General features: G+C 42.5%; 3 protein-coding genes across 13 annotated transcripts; 1 reads left to right on the plus strand and 2 right to left on the minus strand.

Annotated features, from left to right (window-relative positions):
* Window positions 1-312: 312 nt before the first annotated feature.
* LOC144088478 (uncharacterized) lies at window positions 313-3,548 on the plus strand. Of its 2 annotated transcripts, XM_077618916.1 has the most exons (13): window positions 313-330; window positions 404-462; window positions 543-776; window positions 929-983; window positions 2,176-2,240; window positions 2,318-2,377; window positions 2,453-2,503; window positions 2,574-2,652; window positions 2,728-2,752; window positions 2,849-2,983; window positions 3,080-3,144; window positions 3,224-3,257; window positions 3,492-3,548. In XM_077618916.1, the coding sequence occupies exons 3-8, from the start codon at window positions 582-584 to the stop codon at window positions 2,631-2,633; spliced, it is 486 nt and encodes a 161-aa protein (XP_077475042.1). In that variant the 5' UTR covers window positions 313-330; window positions 404-462; window positions 543-581; the 3' UTR covers window positions 2,634-2,652; window positions 2,728-2,752; window positions 2,849-2,983; window positions 3,080-3,144; window positions 3,224-3,257; window positions 3,492-3,548. The 2 variants fall into 2 exon arrangements, 1 of the variants encoding a protein (XP_077475042.1); XR_013304890.1 differs by lacking the exons at window positions 313-330; window positions 404-462; window positions 543-776; ... (1 more) ...; window positions 2,318-2,377; window positions 2,453-2,503 and adding an exon at window positions 1,019-1,593 and having other exon boundaries at window positions 2,574-2,778.
* A 46-nt stretch (window positions 3,549-3,594) lies between these two features.
* Window positions 3,595-7,852, minus strand: LOC144088480 (peptidyl-prolyl cis-trans isomerase FKBP3-like). Of its 10 annotated transcripts, none has more exons than XM_077618929.1 (9): window positions 6,565-7,850; window positions 5,932-6,058; window positions 5,646-5,746; window positions 4,885-4,959; window positions 4,694-4,803; window positions 4,351-4,460; window positions 4,033-4,117; window positions 3,771-3,818; window positions 3,595-3,695 (listed from the first exon to the last, which is right to left on the minus strand). In XM_077618929.1, exons 2-5 carry the CDS (start codon window positions 6,028-6,030, stop codon window positions 4,788-4,790), a joined length of 291 nt encoding a protein of 96 aa, XP_077475055.1. In that variant the 5' UTR covers window positions 6,031-6,058; window positions 6,565-7,850; the 3' UTR covers window positions 3,595-3,695; window positions 3,771-3,818; window positions 4,033-4,117; window positions 4,351-4,460; window positions 4,694-4,787. The 10 variants fall into 10 exon arrangements, with proteins under 10 accessions (XP_077475055.1, XP_077475048.1, XP_077475053.1 ...); XM_077618922.1 differs by having other exon boundaries at window positions 5,932-6,678; window positions 6,797-7,848; XM_077618927.1 differs by having other exon boundaries at window positions 4,897-4,959; window positions 5,932-7,852.
* A 1,155-nt stretch (window positions 7,853-9,007) lies between these two features.
* Window positions 9,008-15,728, minus strand: hlfa (HLF transcription factor, PAR bZIP family member a). Its single transcript, XM_077618930.1, has 4 exons — window positions 15,344-15,728; window positions 12,950-13,294; window positions 10,768-10,994; window positions 9,008-10,609 (listed from the first exon to the last, which is right to left on the minus strand). Exons 1-4 carry the CDS (start codon window positions 15,456-15,458, stop codon window positions 10,394-10,396), a joined length of 903 nt encoding a protein of 300 aa, XP_077475056.1. The 5' UTR covers window positions 15,459-15,728; the 3' UTR covers window positions 9,008-10,393.
* Between the last annotated feature and the right edge of the window lie 281 nt (window positions 15,729-16,009).

Here is a 16,009-nt window from a genome sequence, read left to right on the forward strand (position 1 = left end):
AAACGCATTGTGAGGCATTTGAGCAATAACAGTCATATTTGACTTTATTGTATACATAATGAATTAATCTTGGCTTCTGGCTCATCCTCACAAGGCTCGTGTACGTACAAGATATTTTTGGAATGTAAGTTAAAGCATGGAGGAAATGTTCCCCACAAGTTCACGCTTTGCCTTGTTTGTTGACAGATTTGTACCGGCGCACCCCGGATTGTGCCTTCATCCAGGAGTCTCCGGCACCCCAGTGAGCAGAGGCTGACAAGGTCATGCTTTTGGACGGCTCCCACAGATGCAGGTGGATGACTTTGCCGGACGGCAAATCCTCACTGATCTGTAAGTCCGATTGTCGTCGTCGTGGACATTATCACTTTGGTCACGTGACCTTTATGTCATTCACGGCGTCCAGTCTGGAAGAGCTCGCTGAGTTGGGACAGATGCACATCGTCACCGCCTTCGTCATGCCAGGTTGAAGACCGTGTCGCAACTGTAAAACAAATTGTCATCTTGGGCAGTGTTGAGAAATAATTGTATTTGTGTCATAAAAGATGCATTACACAAAATAGAAGAGGAGCAGGAGGAGAAGAATGGGGTGCAGCCGACCAACCGACGCCGACTCGGCAAGTAAAGGAGCACTCGCCTCACCCCGTGACAGCCGTGGGTTTGAGCTGTGTCCCCGTCACTCAACAGACGTGGATGTGGACGAGGGCGACTGGCAGAACAACGCCACCATGCGGTTCTTCGACAGCCGGCGGTTGTGGTGGGAATGCCAACCAATAAAGGTGTTTGGCTGGCTTATTTGAAATCCTAGCTAATAGCCAGTGTCTTTAGGTTTTTAGGCCAATTCTTTTAACTCATTTTGATGTAATGTTTAAATGTAAAATTTAATTTTGAAAGTTTTTTTTAATAAAAGGTAATTAGTCTTTTGTCGCAGGTGTCCAAGGCACCAAGAGTACGTCTGCGGGACGCGAACCAGCCTCCACTCGACGGTAGGCGCATGCTCTACTGTGCGTGTTAAAGTATAGTAAGGCTTTTTCAATGAAAAAAGGAGCATGTATAGTATGGCTTTTTTATTGGAAAAAAAACGACATAATACAGTAAGGCTTTTTTCTTAAAAAAACAACGACATAATACAGTAAGGCTTTTTTCTTAAAAAAACAACGACATAATACAGTAAGGCTTTTTTCTTAAAAAAACAACGACATAATACAGTAAGGCTTTTTTCTTAAAAAAACACATAGTATAGTAAGTTTTTTTTCTTTAAAAAAAACGACATAGTATAGTAAGGCTTTTTTTCTTTAAAAAAAACCACATAGTATAGTAAGGCTTTTTTCTTAAAACGAACGACATAGTATATAATAAGGCTTTTTTTCTTTTTAAAAAAACACATAGTATAGTAAGGCTTTTTTTTCTTTAAAAAAACGACATAGTATAGTAAGGCTTTTTTCTTAAAAAACGACATATTTCCACTTTCAATATGGCGGGGCGATGTGGGCGTGGCCTATCTTCAAGGCAGCGGTTAAAATTAAGCACATGCGCAGTGCCTCGTCTTCCCCAACAGCCATGTCCATGCTGATGGCCGTGTAGCACGCCAACGAGGTGAGGCGTCGAGCCATTTACTGGCCTAAGTGCATTTTTATCACGCTACCGGCAGATTTTTTAGGAATCAATTGAGCCAAACCGCCAACAAATCTGTAAGTTTAATGCCAGGTTGACCGCACCGTCGACGATTTAAGTTTGGGCTCTGTGCCACATGTGACAAGCTATCTTAGCATTAGCGTCACGACAACGCTTTCCATTTGACCACGTCAAGCGTCGTCTTGTTTGTTAATACTAAGAGATCTATAGTCTGTTTTCTCCATTGTCGAGTCGTGTATAAAAGACTTTTAGTGGATTCAAACAAAGCCGAGATATCAACGGACAGTTTGTTAGGTAACGGCTCACTCAAAAATGATGTATGTACTGATAGTTTTCACTGCGAGTGTTAAACAAATCATTTTAATCAAAAATTGTTAAGCCAACTTTCTCCTAGCTGTTAACTTCTGTCTGTATATTTAATCGCCTTGTCTGGAAAAGGGAAATTAGCACGGAGCACTCACTAACTTATTTTCATTCTTTAGCTTGATCATTTATTGTAAGATTTCTCTTTCATGCAATAATTGTTTGTGAACTCCCAAATAGCGTGGTTAAATCAAGATGCAGCTCTTCCCGTGTGCCCCAGGACACCCAAACCCTTGAGGTTACAGGTAAAACTAATCTCATCTGTTGAATCTCCAGTCTCTGTAAATGACAACTGTTGCTTTTTTTTTTTTGCACACATCAGGTCCATGTCCAGGTGATCTTCCCAGGTTGCCCACTTGAAGATGAGGCGTCTCTGAACTCTGTAAGATTTCTCTTCCTGTATTAGTTGTTTGGCAACTCGTAAATAGTGTTGTTAAATGAAGTTTTCTTCGTTTAGCATCATCTTTGGTCTTCTCATCAAGGTAAAACTAGATTTAACAACAAAAATGTAAGTCTATTAGTTGAATCTCCAGTCTCTGTAAATGACAACTGTTGCTTCTTTTTTTTGCACACATCAGGTCCATGTCCAGGTGATCTTCCCAGGTTGCCCACTTGAAGATGATGCCTCTCTTGCATGATGTGGCGTCTCTGAACTCTGTAAGATTTCTCTTCCTGTATTAGTTGTTTGGCAACTCCTAAATAGCGTTGTTAAATGAAGTTTTCTCCGTTTAGCATCATCTTTGGTCTTCTCATCAAGGTAAAACTAGATTTAACAACAAAAATGTAAGTCTATTTGTTGAATCTCCAGTGTCTATATACGCTAACTTTTGCTTCTTTTTTTTGCACACATCAGGTCCATGTCCAGGTGATCTTCCCAGGTTGCCCACTTGAAGATTTCTCTTCCTGTATTAGTTGTTTGGCAACTCCTAAATAGCGTTGTTAAATGAAGTTTTCTCCGTTTAGCATCATCTTTGGTCTTCTCATCAAGGTAAAACTAGATTTAACAACAAAAATGTAAGTCTATTTGTTGAATCTCCAGTGTCTATATACGCTAACTTTTGCTTCTTTTTTTTGCACACATCAGGTCGATGTCCAGACTTTGGAGGGTCTCCAAGTGATGCCTCATCTCTGAACGCAGTCTTCTGAGAGGTTAGTTTGTTGTAGAATATCCAAGTATTCATCCAGATCTATTTTATTGACTAAAGATGCAATTTATTCCCCCTCTTAGGAGTTCTCTGGCTCATGGTGACCAGATCCTTAAGGTAAGGAGGATCTCACTTCTTTTTTTCAGTCAGACATTTTAATAAAAGAGATTTGAGTGTCAATTGTCTTTGTTAAAACACTTGGAGAAAAAAGACCCAAGACCCTCAATGGTCTTTTTTTTCCTTTAATTTTTGGTGTTAATATTCTAAGTGTTTTTAATTTAAAAAAGAAAATTGGTTTTTTTGTTATAAGTGCTGTTGAAATTTTTCTAAGTGTTTTAATCTTGTCTACAGGTGGAGAAGGTGGCCCATACCAATGTGTACCTTTGAATAAAAACTTTCAAATGTCAAGCCACTTGTTTTTTCTTCATATAACTAGCAAAAAAGAATGCAAATGTACATTTCAAGAACTTTTATTTTTCCACAAAAAAAGGGGTTATCAGGGTGGGTTCACATAAGCCAGCTAGCATTTAAGGTTGTGTTGCTCTTCTTGGCACTCTGGAAAATAAAAGAGGGTCAACACACAATAGACTAAGTCCAGGATTAGTTAAGTAAAAAAAAAAAATGTTTTACCAACATCAGAAAGGCTGTCTTTTCCTCAGTCAGCAAGCCTTCATCCCACTGCAGAAACAGGGAGACTTAGATCATTTGAGTCTTTATAAGAGGGATCTCCAACTGCAGTCCTTGAGGGCCCCTGTCCAGTTTTTTTTCCATGTCATCCATCACACCTTGATCTTGTTCATTTGATTCAAATGTGGTGGGAGATATGGAAAGCATACTGGATAGGGACCCTGAGGACCAGAGTTGGAGACACCTGCTCTATAATGACAAGTACCTGAGGGGATGTTGCTGTCAAAAAGTGTGCCGTCCACCAATGTCACCCTTTTTGGGGAAGTTTGTCTGGTCAACTTGGGTGGACACTGAAGAGAAGCAACATACACAATGAGTAGGTTTAGTACACATTACAAGAAAATAAATAACCTCCAACTGCAGTCCTTGAGGGCCCCAGTCCAGTTTATTTTCCATGTCCTCCATCACACCTTAATCAGGATCTTGATCATTTGATTCAAATGTGGTGGGAGATATGGAAAGCATACTGGATAGGGACCCTGAGGACCAGAGTTGGAGACACCTGCTCTATAATGACAAGTACCTGAGGGGATGTTGCTGTCAAAAAGTGTGCCGGCCACCAATGTCACCCTTTTTGGGAAAGTTTGTCTGGTCATCTTTCTTCAGCGTTGATTTGGTCAACTTGGGTGGACACTGAAGAGAAGCAAGATACACAATGAGTAGGTTTAGTACACATTACAAGAAAATAAATAACCTCCAACTGCAGTCCTTGAGGGCCCCAGTCCAGTTTATTTTCCATGTCCTCCATCACACCTTAATCAGGATCTTGATCATTTGATTCAAATGTGGTGGGAGATATGGAAAGCATACTGGATAGGGACCCTGAGGACCAGAGTTGGAGACACCTGCTCTATAATGACAAGTACCTGAGGGGATGTTGCTGTCAAAAAGTGTGCCGGCCACCAATGTCACCCTTTTTGGGAAAGTTTGTCTGGTCATCTTTCTTCAGCGTTGATTTGGTCAACTTGGGTGGACACTGAAGAGAAGCAAGATACACAATGAGTAGGTTTAGTACACATTACAAGAAAATAAATAACCTGAAACACTTGGGTCCTACATCGTCCACAACCTTTGCCTTGACTTCTTGACAGCTGTCACCTCTTCCACCATGTACATACGTGGCTTTAAACCTCTACAAAACACAGCATGATTATAGAATTGCTCATTTAACCATTTTGACCAGTGGTCCGCAAACTATTCCAGAAAGGGCAGCCGAGGGTGCAGGTTTTCATTCCAAACTGTAAGAGGAAACCTTTCCACCAATCTGGTATCACTGGATTGCATTCAGGTGATTCTTGTTTTCAGCAGAAAAACCCCATTGGTTAAACTGTTAATGTTGGGTCTGTTGGAACCAAAACCTGCACCCACAGCAGCCCTCGAGGACCAGTTTGGAGACCTATAATGAGGGAAAATTGTTATTTTATCATATGTTTAAACTCAAGTGGAAAAATGGCCCCTGCGCTTTTGTTGACTGAATGTCTCAAACGCATTTAAAATTAAAAAAAATGAAAAGGTCCTAGCCCTGAAGTCTTCCTTTAAGAAAGTGAAGGGAAATGTCTATATTCTATTAAAGTGTACTGTTTATTCCTTACACCTCCACTGATGGCATTTATGTGGGTGTGAGTTATCCACACAAGTTGTTACTATTTAAAAAAAAAAAAATATCTACGCCAAGCCAGTTAGTGTTTTCATTCAAAATTGGAATGTATCATAATGAAAAACAAGCTAATTTAGCAAAGCCGTGAATAGCGAACGCTGATATTTAATGATTACACGGATATAGTAAATAGAAACTACTATTTTTAAAAAATGACTCACTTGGCTGACAAACAGCTCGTTATGGCGTCGACAAGTTGCTCCTTTTTGGCTGTTATGGCCGCATTCTTGATGTTTCCCAGCAATCCGTGTTCGTTGAGGAACTGAAACACACAAGGGAATGAAACATTAAGAGCTGTAGGTAACGCAATGTAGCCAATTTGTTTGCAAACATTTTACTGTCTGCATCCACGTTGGGCCACATCACGCGATCGAAGCATGCTACTATCGTCATAAAGCACTCTTCAAATGAGAACTGGGGCTTCGAAATCCCCAAATGACAACGTACCGTGTCCTGTGAGAACTTTATCGGGTCTTTCTTCGGTAAATCGTCACTTCTGAGCTGCCTGCAGTCTACCAAAGGACCGGCAGCTGGCTCATTTGCCATTTTGAAGGGTGGAGCCGACCTTCGAACTCTGACATGGGTAATACGTATCAAAAATAGACTTCTTGGTGGACTTCTGTTCATGCCTTTTAACAAACGTGTCTTGGTTGGAGCTGACCCAAATTAGGCCGTTTAGATCATGCGATTAAAAACCTAAAAATACGTTTAGAAACAAAACAATGCATACAGGTCAACGAAAACCGTTTTTTTTCCATTGTCTTTTCCGGTCCGTTTCACTTCCGGCTCACCAATGTGACGTCAATTCCGGGAACGCCCTCGATTTTTTTTTTTTAATATAATAGTAGTTTGAAATGAAAGCCTAGTCTTATGGGATGCTACGCCTTTATATCAAATCAAAAGCCTTTATTGTCATCATACACAGCTGTGTATAATGAAATGGGTGAAATATCATTCAACAAAGGTGCTCTTATGGGTCAAAATGGTCAAAAGTTTGCACTTTGATGGCCCACGTTTGAAATAGGCCCAAAAAATGACCATGTCTGGTATGGCCCCCTCGTGGTGTAGAGGTTCACTTACCTGATTTAAGTGTGGTAGGTGGGGTTTGAGTTCCGATGGGTTGCCTGTGTTGGGCTCCAGCAACCCACACAACTTTTTCCAGGTTGTGCAATATTACGTTGGCTAAACAATTTTCTATCAAAAAAAGATTAAGACATTTTCTCCGTTAAATAGAAACAACCATGTGTAGTCAATACTTTTCAATAAAGACAAAGTAAAGTGTGTCCACTTCATGGTGTAGTGCTTAACTCACCTGACTGCCATGTAGGCAGTTGAGGTTCGAATCCTAGTTGGGAAACATTTTCCCTTAATTATTTCTATGTATGTGCAGTCAAGACTTTCCAATAATGACAAAGTAAATTATGGCCACTTCATGGTGTAGTGGTTTGCTTACTTGACTGCTATGTGGGCAGGTAGGGTTCAAAGCTCAGTTGGGAATCATTTTTCCCTTAAATAGAAACAACTATGTGTAGTCAATACTTTCCAATAAAGACAAAGTAAAATGAGGCCACTTCATAGTGTAGAGGTTCGTTCACCTGACTGCCGTGCGGGCAGGTGTGGTTCGAATCCTGGTCGGGAAACATTTTCCCTTAATTATTTCTATGTATGTGTAGTCAAGACTTTCCAATAATGACAAAGTAAAGTGTGGCCACTGCATGGTGTAGTGGTTAACTCACCTGACTGCCATGTAGGCAGTTGTGGTTCAAATCCCGATAGGGAATCATTTTTCCCTTAAATAGAAACAGCCATGTGTAGTCAAGACTTTCCAATAATGACAAATTAAGTATGGGTCCTTAATGGTTTAGAGGTTTGTTCACCTGACTGCCTTGTGGGCAGGTGGGGTTCAAATACTGCTGTCGTTTGACTGATCACTCCACTATGTAGTTCAGTATATAGAATAATTTTTTTTCATTAAAATAAAGACTTTGTAATTTTTTTCAGCAAAACTTTGGCTGACTGGCGACAGATGAGTTTATTTAAGGAAATACTTAGTCTTTTTTAATGTCAAAATGGTTCATCCACCTGTCTGTCGCAAGTCAACGGGTTTCAAACCCCGCTTGCACACACAGCAGGCAGGTGAGCTAACCTCTCCACCATGAAGGGGCCACACGTTACTTTGTCGTTTTTGGAAACCCTTGAGTACACACGGTTGCTTCTATTTAAGTGAAAATGACACCACACCAGGAATCGAACCACACTTGCCTGCATGGGAGTCAGGCAAACGAACCTCTACACTACAGTGTACTCACTTTACCTGCAAGCAAGGATGGGCAATATAGAAAATAAATGAATAATTTTCTATTTAAAAAGAAAGAAAGAAAGAAAGAAAGAAAGAAAGAAAGAAAGAAAGAAAGAAAGAAAGAAAGAAAGAAAGAAAGAAAGAAAGAAGGCTTTTTTTCTTAAAAAACGACATAGGATAGTAAGGCTTTTTTTCTTTAAAACAACGACATAGTATAGTAAGGCTTTTTTCATAAAAAACGACATCGTATAGTAAGGCTTTTTTCTTAAAAAAAACGACATAGTATAGTAAGGTTTTTTTTTTTAAATGACATGGTATAGTAAGGCTTTTTTTCCCCTAAAAATCGACCATGTATAGTAAGACTTTCCCCTAAAAACGACATGGTATAGTAAGGCTTTTTTCCCCTAAAAAACGACCATGTATAGTAAGGCTTTTTTCTTTAAAAAACGACATAGTATAGTAAGGCTTTTAAAAAAAAAAACATGGTACAGTAAGGCTTTTTTTCCCTAAAAACGACCATGTATAGTAAGGCTTTTTTCTTAAAAAATGACCACTGACTACGAGTGATTGGTGACAGACACCCATCTGCTCTCACATTCTTGCCACCACCAGCGGGAATTGAACCTGCACTTACCCGCACCGCAGTCGGGTGAGTGAACCCCTACACCACGAGGTGGTTCTATTGTTTCTGTTGCTTTTACCAACTTCAACCTGATTGCGACAGGAAACTCTGGCATTGAAGTATTGTCTACTCATTCCATTGTACTGTGCCGTTTCGTGGCATAGAGGTTCCCTCGCCGGACTTCGGTGTGGGCAGGTGTGGGTTCCATTCCTACTGATGGTGGTATGATTGTGAGAGCAGATGGTCTTCTGTCTCTCTGTGCGACCTACGGGTGACTGGTGACCAGTCTTGACTGCCCCTGGAAGAAGGAATATTTCTTGTCATTTATACTGTGCTTGTACATATTGAGCTTTAATATTGGTTGCAGTACCACTACCGGCCACCAGCCTGTCTTGTTGTTCCCTAAAAGCTTTGGCGTCAAGTCACCAGGCAGAATAAAAGTCCCGATAGTCATCGTCATGGAAACCCTCCGTCTCCAGGGCAACGACTCGCAGATGATGTTACGGAAAAATACAAAGCGAAGCTTGGCGTCGTCTGGCGTCTCGTTTTGTTTTTATCGTGGCGACCGGTCAAGTATTGAAAGGTCTGTCAAGGAAGAGCAATTAGCATTGTTGTAATCTTTAATAATCTTCTGGATGTGTTGTGCCTTTAAAATACATCTTCAGTAAATGTTTAGGAAAAATACTGTACAAAACAACAACGTAAAGATTTATAGGTTTTATATATATAAACATCTCTTGTAACCAATATATCATCTCTGTAAGCGATTGGTTTGGTCTGCCATACACAAAATAGACGCCGTCCGCCCATACCGAAAAACAAAACAAAAAAAACGACTTTTTCCTCCTTTTACATTCGTGGCGGCGGCGTCCGCTAGGGAGGAGGGCGCTCTACCACGTGGGAAGGGAATCGGGGGGGCTGGGGGTCTGGTTCAGGGGTCACACTTGCTACATTAGATACAAAAGGAAAAATAAAATAAAAAAATCAAAGGGGCAAAGGAAGAAAAAAAAAAAATCACACTAGAAAATGAACGGTCGCCGTACGGAGGGAAAAGATTGTGAACTACGCTTTAGTGTACAGGTGATGAAAGACGAAGCAAGCTTGTCGGCCCATCACATTTGAGTGCCGTGGTTTGAACCAAAAAATTGAACAAAACAGCCTCAGCGCAAAAATGAAGCCCCTTTCACACGGAATATCAAAGATGGCTCTTTGTACAGTTAGCGCTTTTTGCTGTTAGGATGCTTTTTTTTGCGGTGCTGTTCTATTTAAGTCCAATAGGTGGTAGAAGTGCACCTTTCCCACCAAGAAGACCCCCTTAACCCGCAGTTAGTTACCACCAAGTGGAAAATACAAATAAAAAATGGCAAATTTTGGGGGAAATTTTGCAAAGGATTCAGATTTTTACCAGAAATTTGACAATTCCTAAAATTTTCCAATTATATCTTGAATTATCGAATTATTTCAGGAAACCTTTTCCCCAGACAAAATGGCGATGTGAACTTTTTCCATAAAACTTGATCAAAATTGTCCAAGAGCTTACAAAATTTCTGAATACTTTTCAAAATATTTGAGAAATGGGTTTTTCTCACAAATTAAAAACCTTTGAAAATTCCCTCGAAATTTCCAAAATATTTTCAAAAGCTAAAATTGTCTTCAAAAAAAATGGAAACCAAAATTTCATAACAATTTCCAGAATTGTCAAAAATTAAACTGAAATGTCCAAAAACTCTTTTCCCAATATTTTTTGGGCATCCTTACTGGTTTTTAAATCAATTTCCAGGGAATTTGTCAAAAGCCCAGAATGCTTTGCTGTGCGAAAGGGGCCCGGGTGGGTGGGGGGCATAAGGAGCGGGACGACGGCCCTTAACTGCCGTTGACGGCGACAGAAGTCCCGACCATTCTCTCTCGGTCGGAATGGACGGGACACCCGTCCCCGTGGACGGCGGCCAATGTTAAAGGTATTTTTTAAATTTTTTTGTGGTGGGGGCTCACAGGGGGCCGTGCCTGGCCTGGTACTTAGCTACGACATTCTTGCAGCGTCCCAGCTCTTTGCGAAGGTCGGCCACCTCCAGACGCAGGGCGGCGTTCTCCTTCTCCAGGAAGCCGGCTCGGATGGCGATCTGGTTCTCCTTCAGCCGCCGGGCGTCCCGTGAGCGCTTGGCCGCCACGTTGTTCTTTCTGCGGCGCGCCCAGTACTTGTCGTCCTGGAAACCAACGGACAAAAAAAAAAAATGAAGAAAACCAAAAATGTGGAAAAATCTTAAGATAATTGGACTTTTTAAAACAGTATTTTCTCATCTCAAAGAGATGTAAAAATGTTCTTAAAGGATTGGTTTGTGGAAAAAAAAATAAAGTAGGTCACCTTGAGGTCCTCTGGTATAAAAACCTTGCGGGCCTTCTTGATCATGGGTTGCGGCTTGAGCTCCTCGGGCGAAAACTTGTGCTTGCGCGGGTCGAAGACGGCCTGGCCGGGTACGCTGGACAGCGCCAGGTCGGCCGGGTCGGGCTCGTAGCTTAGCGCCACCTGGATGGCATCGGGGTCGATGGGGCTGGGTGTGTCGCGGGACGATCCCGATGTCGCCGCCGGGCCTGTGCAAACACGTGCCGGGGGGTTAATCGCCTATTTCTTGTTTGGCAAGCCGATTTGGAAATTGTGATACTTTAGCTAGTTTCTTAGTTTTTTTTGCCTTAATTTTTGGTGCGCAAGATAACTCAAGAAGGAATAAAAGGATTATTATCACCCAACGTTTGTTTTTATTTTTGTCAAGACCAGAAAAAGATCATTTCGTGACAGTTTAGCCGATTTAATGCAAACTTGCAGAGTATGTGATGCGAGGAGAGCCAGGGTCAATGGTCACAGGGGTCAGAAACATGGCCACACTTTGAATTTGTCTCTATCAGTTAATTACACAATATTTTAGCCTTTATTCTTCCATCTCATTTTGGATGATTCCTTTTCAAGATTTTGGGTTTTATGGTTAGGCAAATTTTCAGGGCTCGCTAAAACCAAACTGCGTCAATCAAGCTCCATCTTCAAGTCCTCATTAGTGCAGAGGTTAGCACCCTCCTCCCCCTTCTTTTTAATCTGGTTAAGTGATTAAATCAGTGGCACGCGCAAGCTAGCTATCCGACACGATGCCGTTAGCGATAAGATCTCGTGCACACGCGGCCGAACTCTGACCCTGGACTACGGGGTCAAACTTCGGCCTTGCCCGATGCCGTCGTCTTCAAAAACAGCCAGCTCGCCGCCCTGTGCTTTTATTTTGAAACACCTGTCGCGTCTGAATATTTTGTCGGCATTCTATTTCGGCTTTTCCCACGTCACGTCGCCATTGACGACGTGGGGAGTTTAATCCGTCGGGAACGGCGGCACTCGCAGTTCGAACGGAAGCTGACGAGTAAAACGAGTACTTGTTGTTTTGGAGCGAGGCAAACGAGCAGGAACAAGCTTGCATGTGACCCGTGCACGCTCAAGTCCACGTGAGCCGGGACGAGCGGTGGCGGGCGAGCGAGAAGCGGGTGGGGCCAATGCTGGGGAGCCAGAAAGAAAGGAGGCGGAGCCACCGGCGCTCACACATGTCGTCCGCATGTGTGGCTCACATGGACACGCACGCTAGGCGGATGATGCACACGCGCACGCGGCAACATTTCTCGCCGCCGTCAAAACAAAACGATGTTACCGACGCGTCCTGTCGCCCCGCACGCTGCTACATTGCTTGATGGAGACCAAATGATGGGTCGCCAATCCACTGTGACAGACAGGCGCCTAATGTCATTTTGTATTAAACTGTATATTTATCATTACATAAAGATTTCAGTGGGTTTTATGGTTCATTTTGGTTGGAGAACAATTAAGGGTGTTCCCTTCCATTGTTGGCTGGGAGAGCCTCAGGCACCCCCGCGACCTTTGTGAGAAGGAGCGGCATGTGTGATGAATGAATACTTTTTCAACATTAGTTTTAATCTAAATTAATGTTTACTTCTATATTTATTTTTTTATCTATTAAAATCTTTGTTTTTCAACTTTTATAGAGTTTTCAAAAAACTACACGCAAGATCTTTTACTGTTACTTGGAAAGACTGCATTTGTGCGTTTGTGGCCAACTTAACAGCCTTACCCACAATGCTTTGTGCCCGATGGCAAATCAAAGAGCGCATTTTGGCTTTAAGAAACACGTTCATTCTTATTTGACATCCAAGCATTTTTCTTAGCCAGGAAATCATAGGAAAAGCATCAAAGCGCATTTTGGAAACGAGCTCATTTCGTAACTTCAACGTCTCGGGCGCCGCGGCGACACCGATAATGACGCCAAATTTTCCTTGTCACTTAATATGACTGATTACGTAAACGGTGTTAGTGTGAATTTGGCGAGATGCGACGTCCTTTGCCGCCAATGGCACCCAATGACCTCTAGCCTTTGTATCGGCCAATCAATCCAAGGTGTTTAAAAACACCAAGTGGTGAAATGCAGCTCAGCTCCAAAGTACGCCCGACACGTCAATCAAAAACACACCCGTGCGATACACCTTCGCATCACGCTTACCTGTTGCGTTGGAGCCGCGTAAACACGTCTGCATGGCGAGGTTCACCGAAGCGGCGGCGGCGGAGCGGTTGCTCAGGTCCACCACCGAAGGGGCTGCCGGGGCCTGGGGGGCCGGCGGCGGCGGGGGCGCCGCCGCCTGCCGCTGGTCGCTCTGCGCCGTGTTGGCGGGAATGCCGTTCTCCGACAGGAACTCCTCCAGGTCCATGTACTCCAGTTGGAAGTTGTCGCCGTCGTAGGGCAGCGTCTTGTCCCACAGCGTGGGCCCCAGGAAAGCCGACTGCGGCGGGTTGGCGGCTCCGCTCTCATCCTCTAGCTTCTTCTCCTTGTCCTTCTCTTTATCGAAACCTGCGGCAAACAAATGACCAAGTAATAAAAAGTGCAAGCTTAACCTAGCACAACCTAACTTGGTGGAAACAGCCTTCCAGACCGGACTCACCAAAAAGTCTCTAAAAGCCACCATGTGCTATTTCTTCCCTCATAGTTGGCCTAAGGGCCACAAAATTCTATATTCTCAAATACAACCAAAAACCCACCACTGACATTTAAAAAGTGCTACTTTTAGTCATTGGTGGCCTCTGGCTCTAACAATATTTTTAAAAATCCCATCCTTTCCACTGGTTTGATCAATCAATACCAAAATTGGTGGACAAATCCAACACGACAAACTGCCCCATTAAGTCTAAAGGGTCTATGCCCCAATTTGTACAGGGGGTCAGCCATTTTGCTTTGAAATGTGGCATACTCACTACTCAGGGCCAAAAACTAACCTGAAAAAAATCCAGCCCGTGCCACTACTTTGACCAACTAAAAGCTAAATTGGCCGGACACACCAAAAAGTCTCTAGGAATGCCGCCCCAAATCCAACACAAAGTCCAGCACTCAGTGTAAAATGTGCCATTTTCCCTCATTTCAACACAAACCGAACAAAAAGTTGTTTGACCGATCAAAACAAAACTTAATAAACATGTCCGGGCACCCCAAAAAGTTTCAAGTTGCCCTTTTTTTAGGTTGAAGCAGCCTTTTTGTTTGAATCAATTGTATTACTCTCAGAAATTGGTAGATAAACAATCAAAAATGTTGTTGACTTATCGATCGGTCCTAAATAAAACATTTTAATGGCTGATGTTCAGGGGAAAAAAAGGAGAATCTTGTTGACGGTGTAGCTGGTAGGACCTTTGACCAGAGGATTGAAGGATTACGCAGCGTTTTTCACATCCGACGGAGGCCTCCATTTTGGCTGCTAACATTTAAGATTTTTGGTTTCAGGCTCTACAGGAAGGTCACCTATTTTTGCACCTAACGACGTATTGTCTTATGATGAATTTGTCAAAGGGCGTAATTTCCCATCATCAAATGACTGCCAATTTTATTCCGTCAATTACAAGAAAATGCGGACAGGTCGGACGAGTTTATTTTGAGGATGGGCTCTTGCCTTTTGACAAACATCGGCATGACTTCAGTTTACTCTTGCTATGAGCCGCACCAAAACATGCTATCATATTAAGTATAAAACATTAGCGACACTTTTATTGGAATATTTGACACACCCGGAGAAAATATAGAAATGTACAATAAGTTTTTGATTTGAGATGTCTTTTTTTTTTAAAGCTTCACAATTACATTTGATACATTTTTACCTAGTTACAATACATTCAACCATATCTTAAAATCGGCCAAATCAGATGTATTTCATGTCTTAACTTCTTTTTTTCCACCAATAATGGCAGCAATTCACAAAAATATCAAGATGAGGTCAATCATAGTCACATTGGTGCATATTTTAACATTGTAAAGAATTCTTTTGAAACCGCAAAAAAAATGTAGTTGTTTGTTGAAATTCCACAATGAAATAGAATTACAAGAAAGGCCAAACCAGTTTTGAATCCTTTCGACTTTCATGTGAGCAAAGTAAAAAATGAATTGCAACACTGTAGAAGCGTAAAAAACAAGGGTTTTGTTTTGTATATTTTCCCCATATTTATTTAAAGCCCCCTTGAGGATTAGCGTCCGAGTCGCCCCTACAGGTGACACGAGGAATCAACGTAATCGTCACTAAAGCCATAGTTTTAAATGTTAAACGTACGACCTATCCCCCTAAAAAAGGTCCCAACACACGCAAAAAACGTGAATTATAAACACACAAATTGCAATATTGAGCAAAAAAATGCTGTTATTTTTGCACGAGTGAATCATCTTCTTGTTTACCTCTTCTTCGCACCCATCGGAACCGCTGTAAAATATGGGCGGTCTATTTTTCTCCATCAAAGATGGGAACAATTTTAAAGATGCCTCACGCGTTTACAGTTTTGACGAAAGCTGACAAGCCAACACGCACGCGAGTGGGAATCGGAATAACAAACTGGCGACTTTTTGTTGAAAATGAAATGCAAATACCTTGTTCGTGTTGGAAGGGCAGCTTGAGCGGATTCTCCAGCAGAGACTTGAGCACACCGTGCGTCGGCGGCAGGAACGCTGCGTTGACGGGAAGCGGTCTGGCCATTTTCTCCATTCGTCTTCGACGGCAAGCGGAGAGTAAAGTTCACAGAGACGTCGAAATCCCGCAGCTGTGGCGGCCCGAGAGGGGACTCGCGGACGCTGGAAACGGGGGATCGCCGGGGCTCAGGCGGCTGGGCTGTCGTCGAAACTGGCTGCCGGTCGCTCGGTCGGCGGACTGGAGGCGGAGGGCGGAGGCAACTCGACTTTGACGGAGGTATGGGTACGGACGCTCCCGCCCTCCCAGCGCCGCTCAGACCTTCACGACGACGTCCATGTGCGGAAAGTCGGCGGGTGACGTCACGTCGCAACGGGGCGTGGCCAAACGCAGCTGGGTCGGCGACGCTTTCGAAGGACGTTGGGAAAACACGAAGACGTTGCGTTCAAGCACAATCGGAATGCAAATGACATGGTTACGGTCCCCAAAAAATAAAGAACCTAATAAACAGATTTGGGGTTAGAATATTTTTCAAGCGACATATTAATCATGACATACTATTATATTACAAAGAAAGGAATCATTATATTACTAGTTAATTTCTATTTATTCAAACAATACAAACAGAA

The sequence above is a fragment of the Stigmatopora argus genome, chromosome 14 (genome assembly GCF_051989625.1).
Source record: "Stigmatopora argus isolate UIUO_Sarg chromosome 14, RoL_Sarg_1.0, whole genome shotgun sequence".
Classification (NCBI taxonomy): domain Eukaryota; kingdom Metazoa; phylum Chordata; class Actinopteri; order Syngnathiformes; family Syngnathidae; genus Stigmatopora; species Stigmatopora argus.

Coding starts and splice junctions, on each gene's coding strand:
- LOC144088478 (XM_077618916.1), top strand. CDS start 582: ATGGGGTGCAGCCGACCAACCGACGCCGACTCGGCAAGTAAAGGAGCA. Junction 777..928: donor GGGAATGCCAACCAATAAAG/GTGTTTGGCTGG, acceptor CTTTTGTCGCAG/GTGTCCAAGGCACCAAGAGT. Junction 2,241..2,317: donor CCAAACCCTTGAGGTTACAG/GTAAAACTAATC, acceptor TGCACACATCAG/GTCCATGTCCAGGTGATCTT.
- LOC144088480 (XM_077618922.1), bottom strand. CDS start 6,111: ATGAACAGAAGTCCACCAAGAAGTCTATTTTTGATACGTATTACCCAT. Junction 5,747..5,931: donor TAAAGTTCTCACAGGACACG/GTACGTTGTCAT, acceptor TGTGTGTTTCAG/TTCCTCAACGAACACGGATT. Junction 4,960..5,645: donor ACGAGCTGTTTGTCAGCCAA/GTGAGTCATTTT, acceptor TGTGTTTTGTAG/AGGTTTAAAGCCACGTATGT.
- hlfa (XM_077618930.1), bottom strand. CDS start 15,458: ATGGAGAAAATGGCCAGACCGCTTCCCGTCAACGCAGCGTTCCTGCCG. Junction 10,995..12,949: donor ACGCGGCTCCAACGCAACAG/GTAAGCGTGATG, acceptor GTGTTTGCACAG/GCCCGGCGGCGACATCGGGA. Junction 10,610..10,767: donor TTATACCAGAGGACCTCAAG/GTGACCTACTTT, acceptor GTTGGTTTCCAG/GACGACAAGTACTGGGCGCG.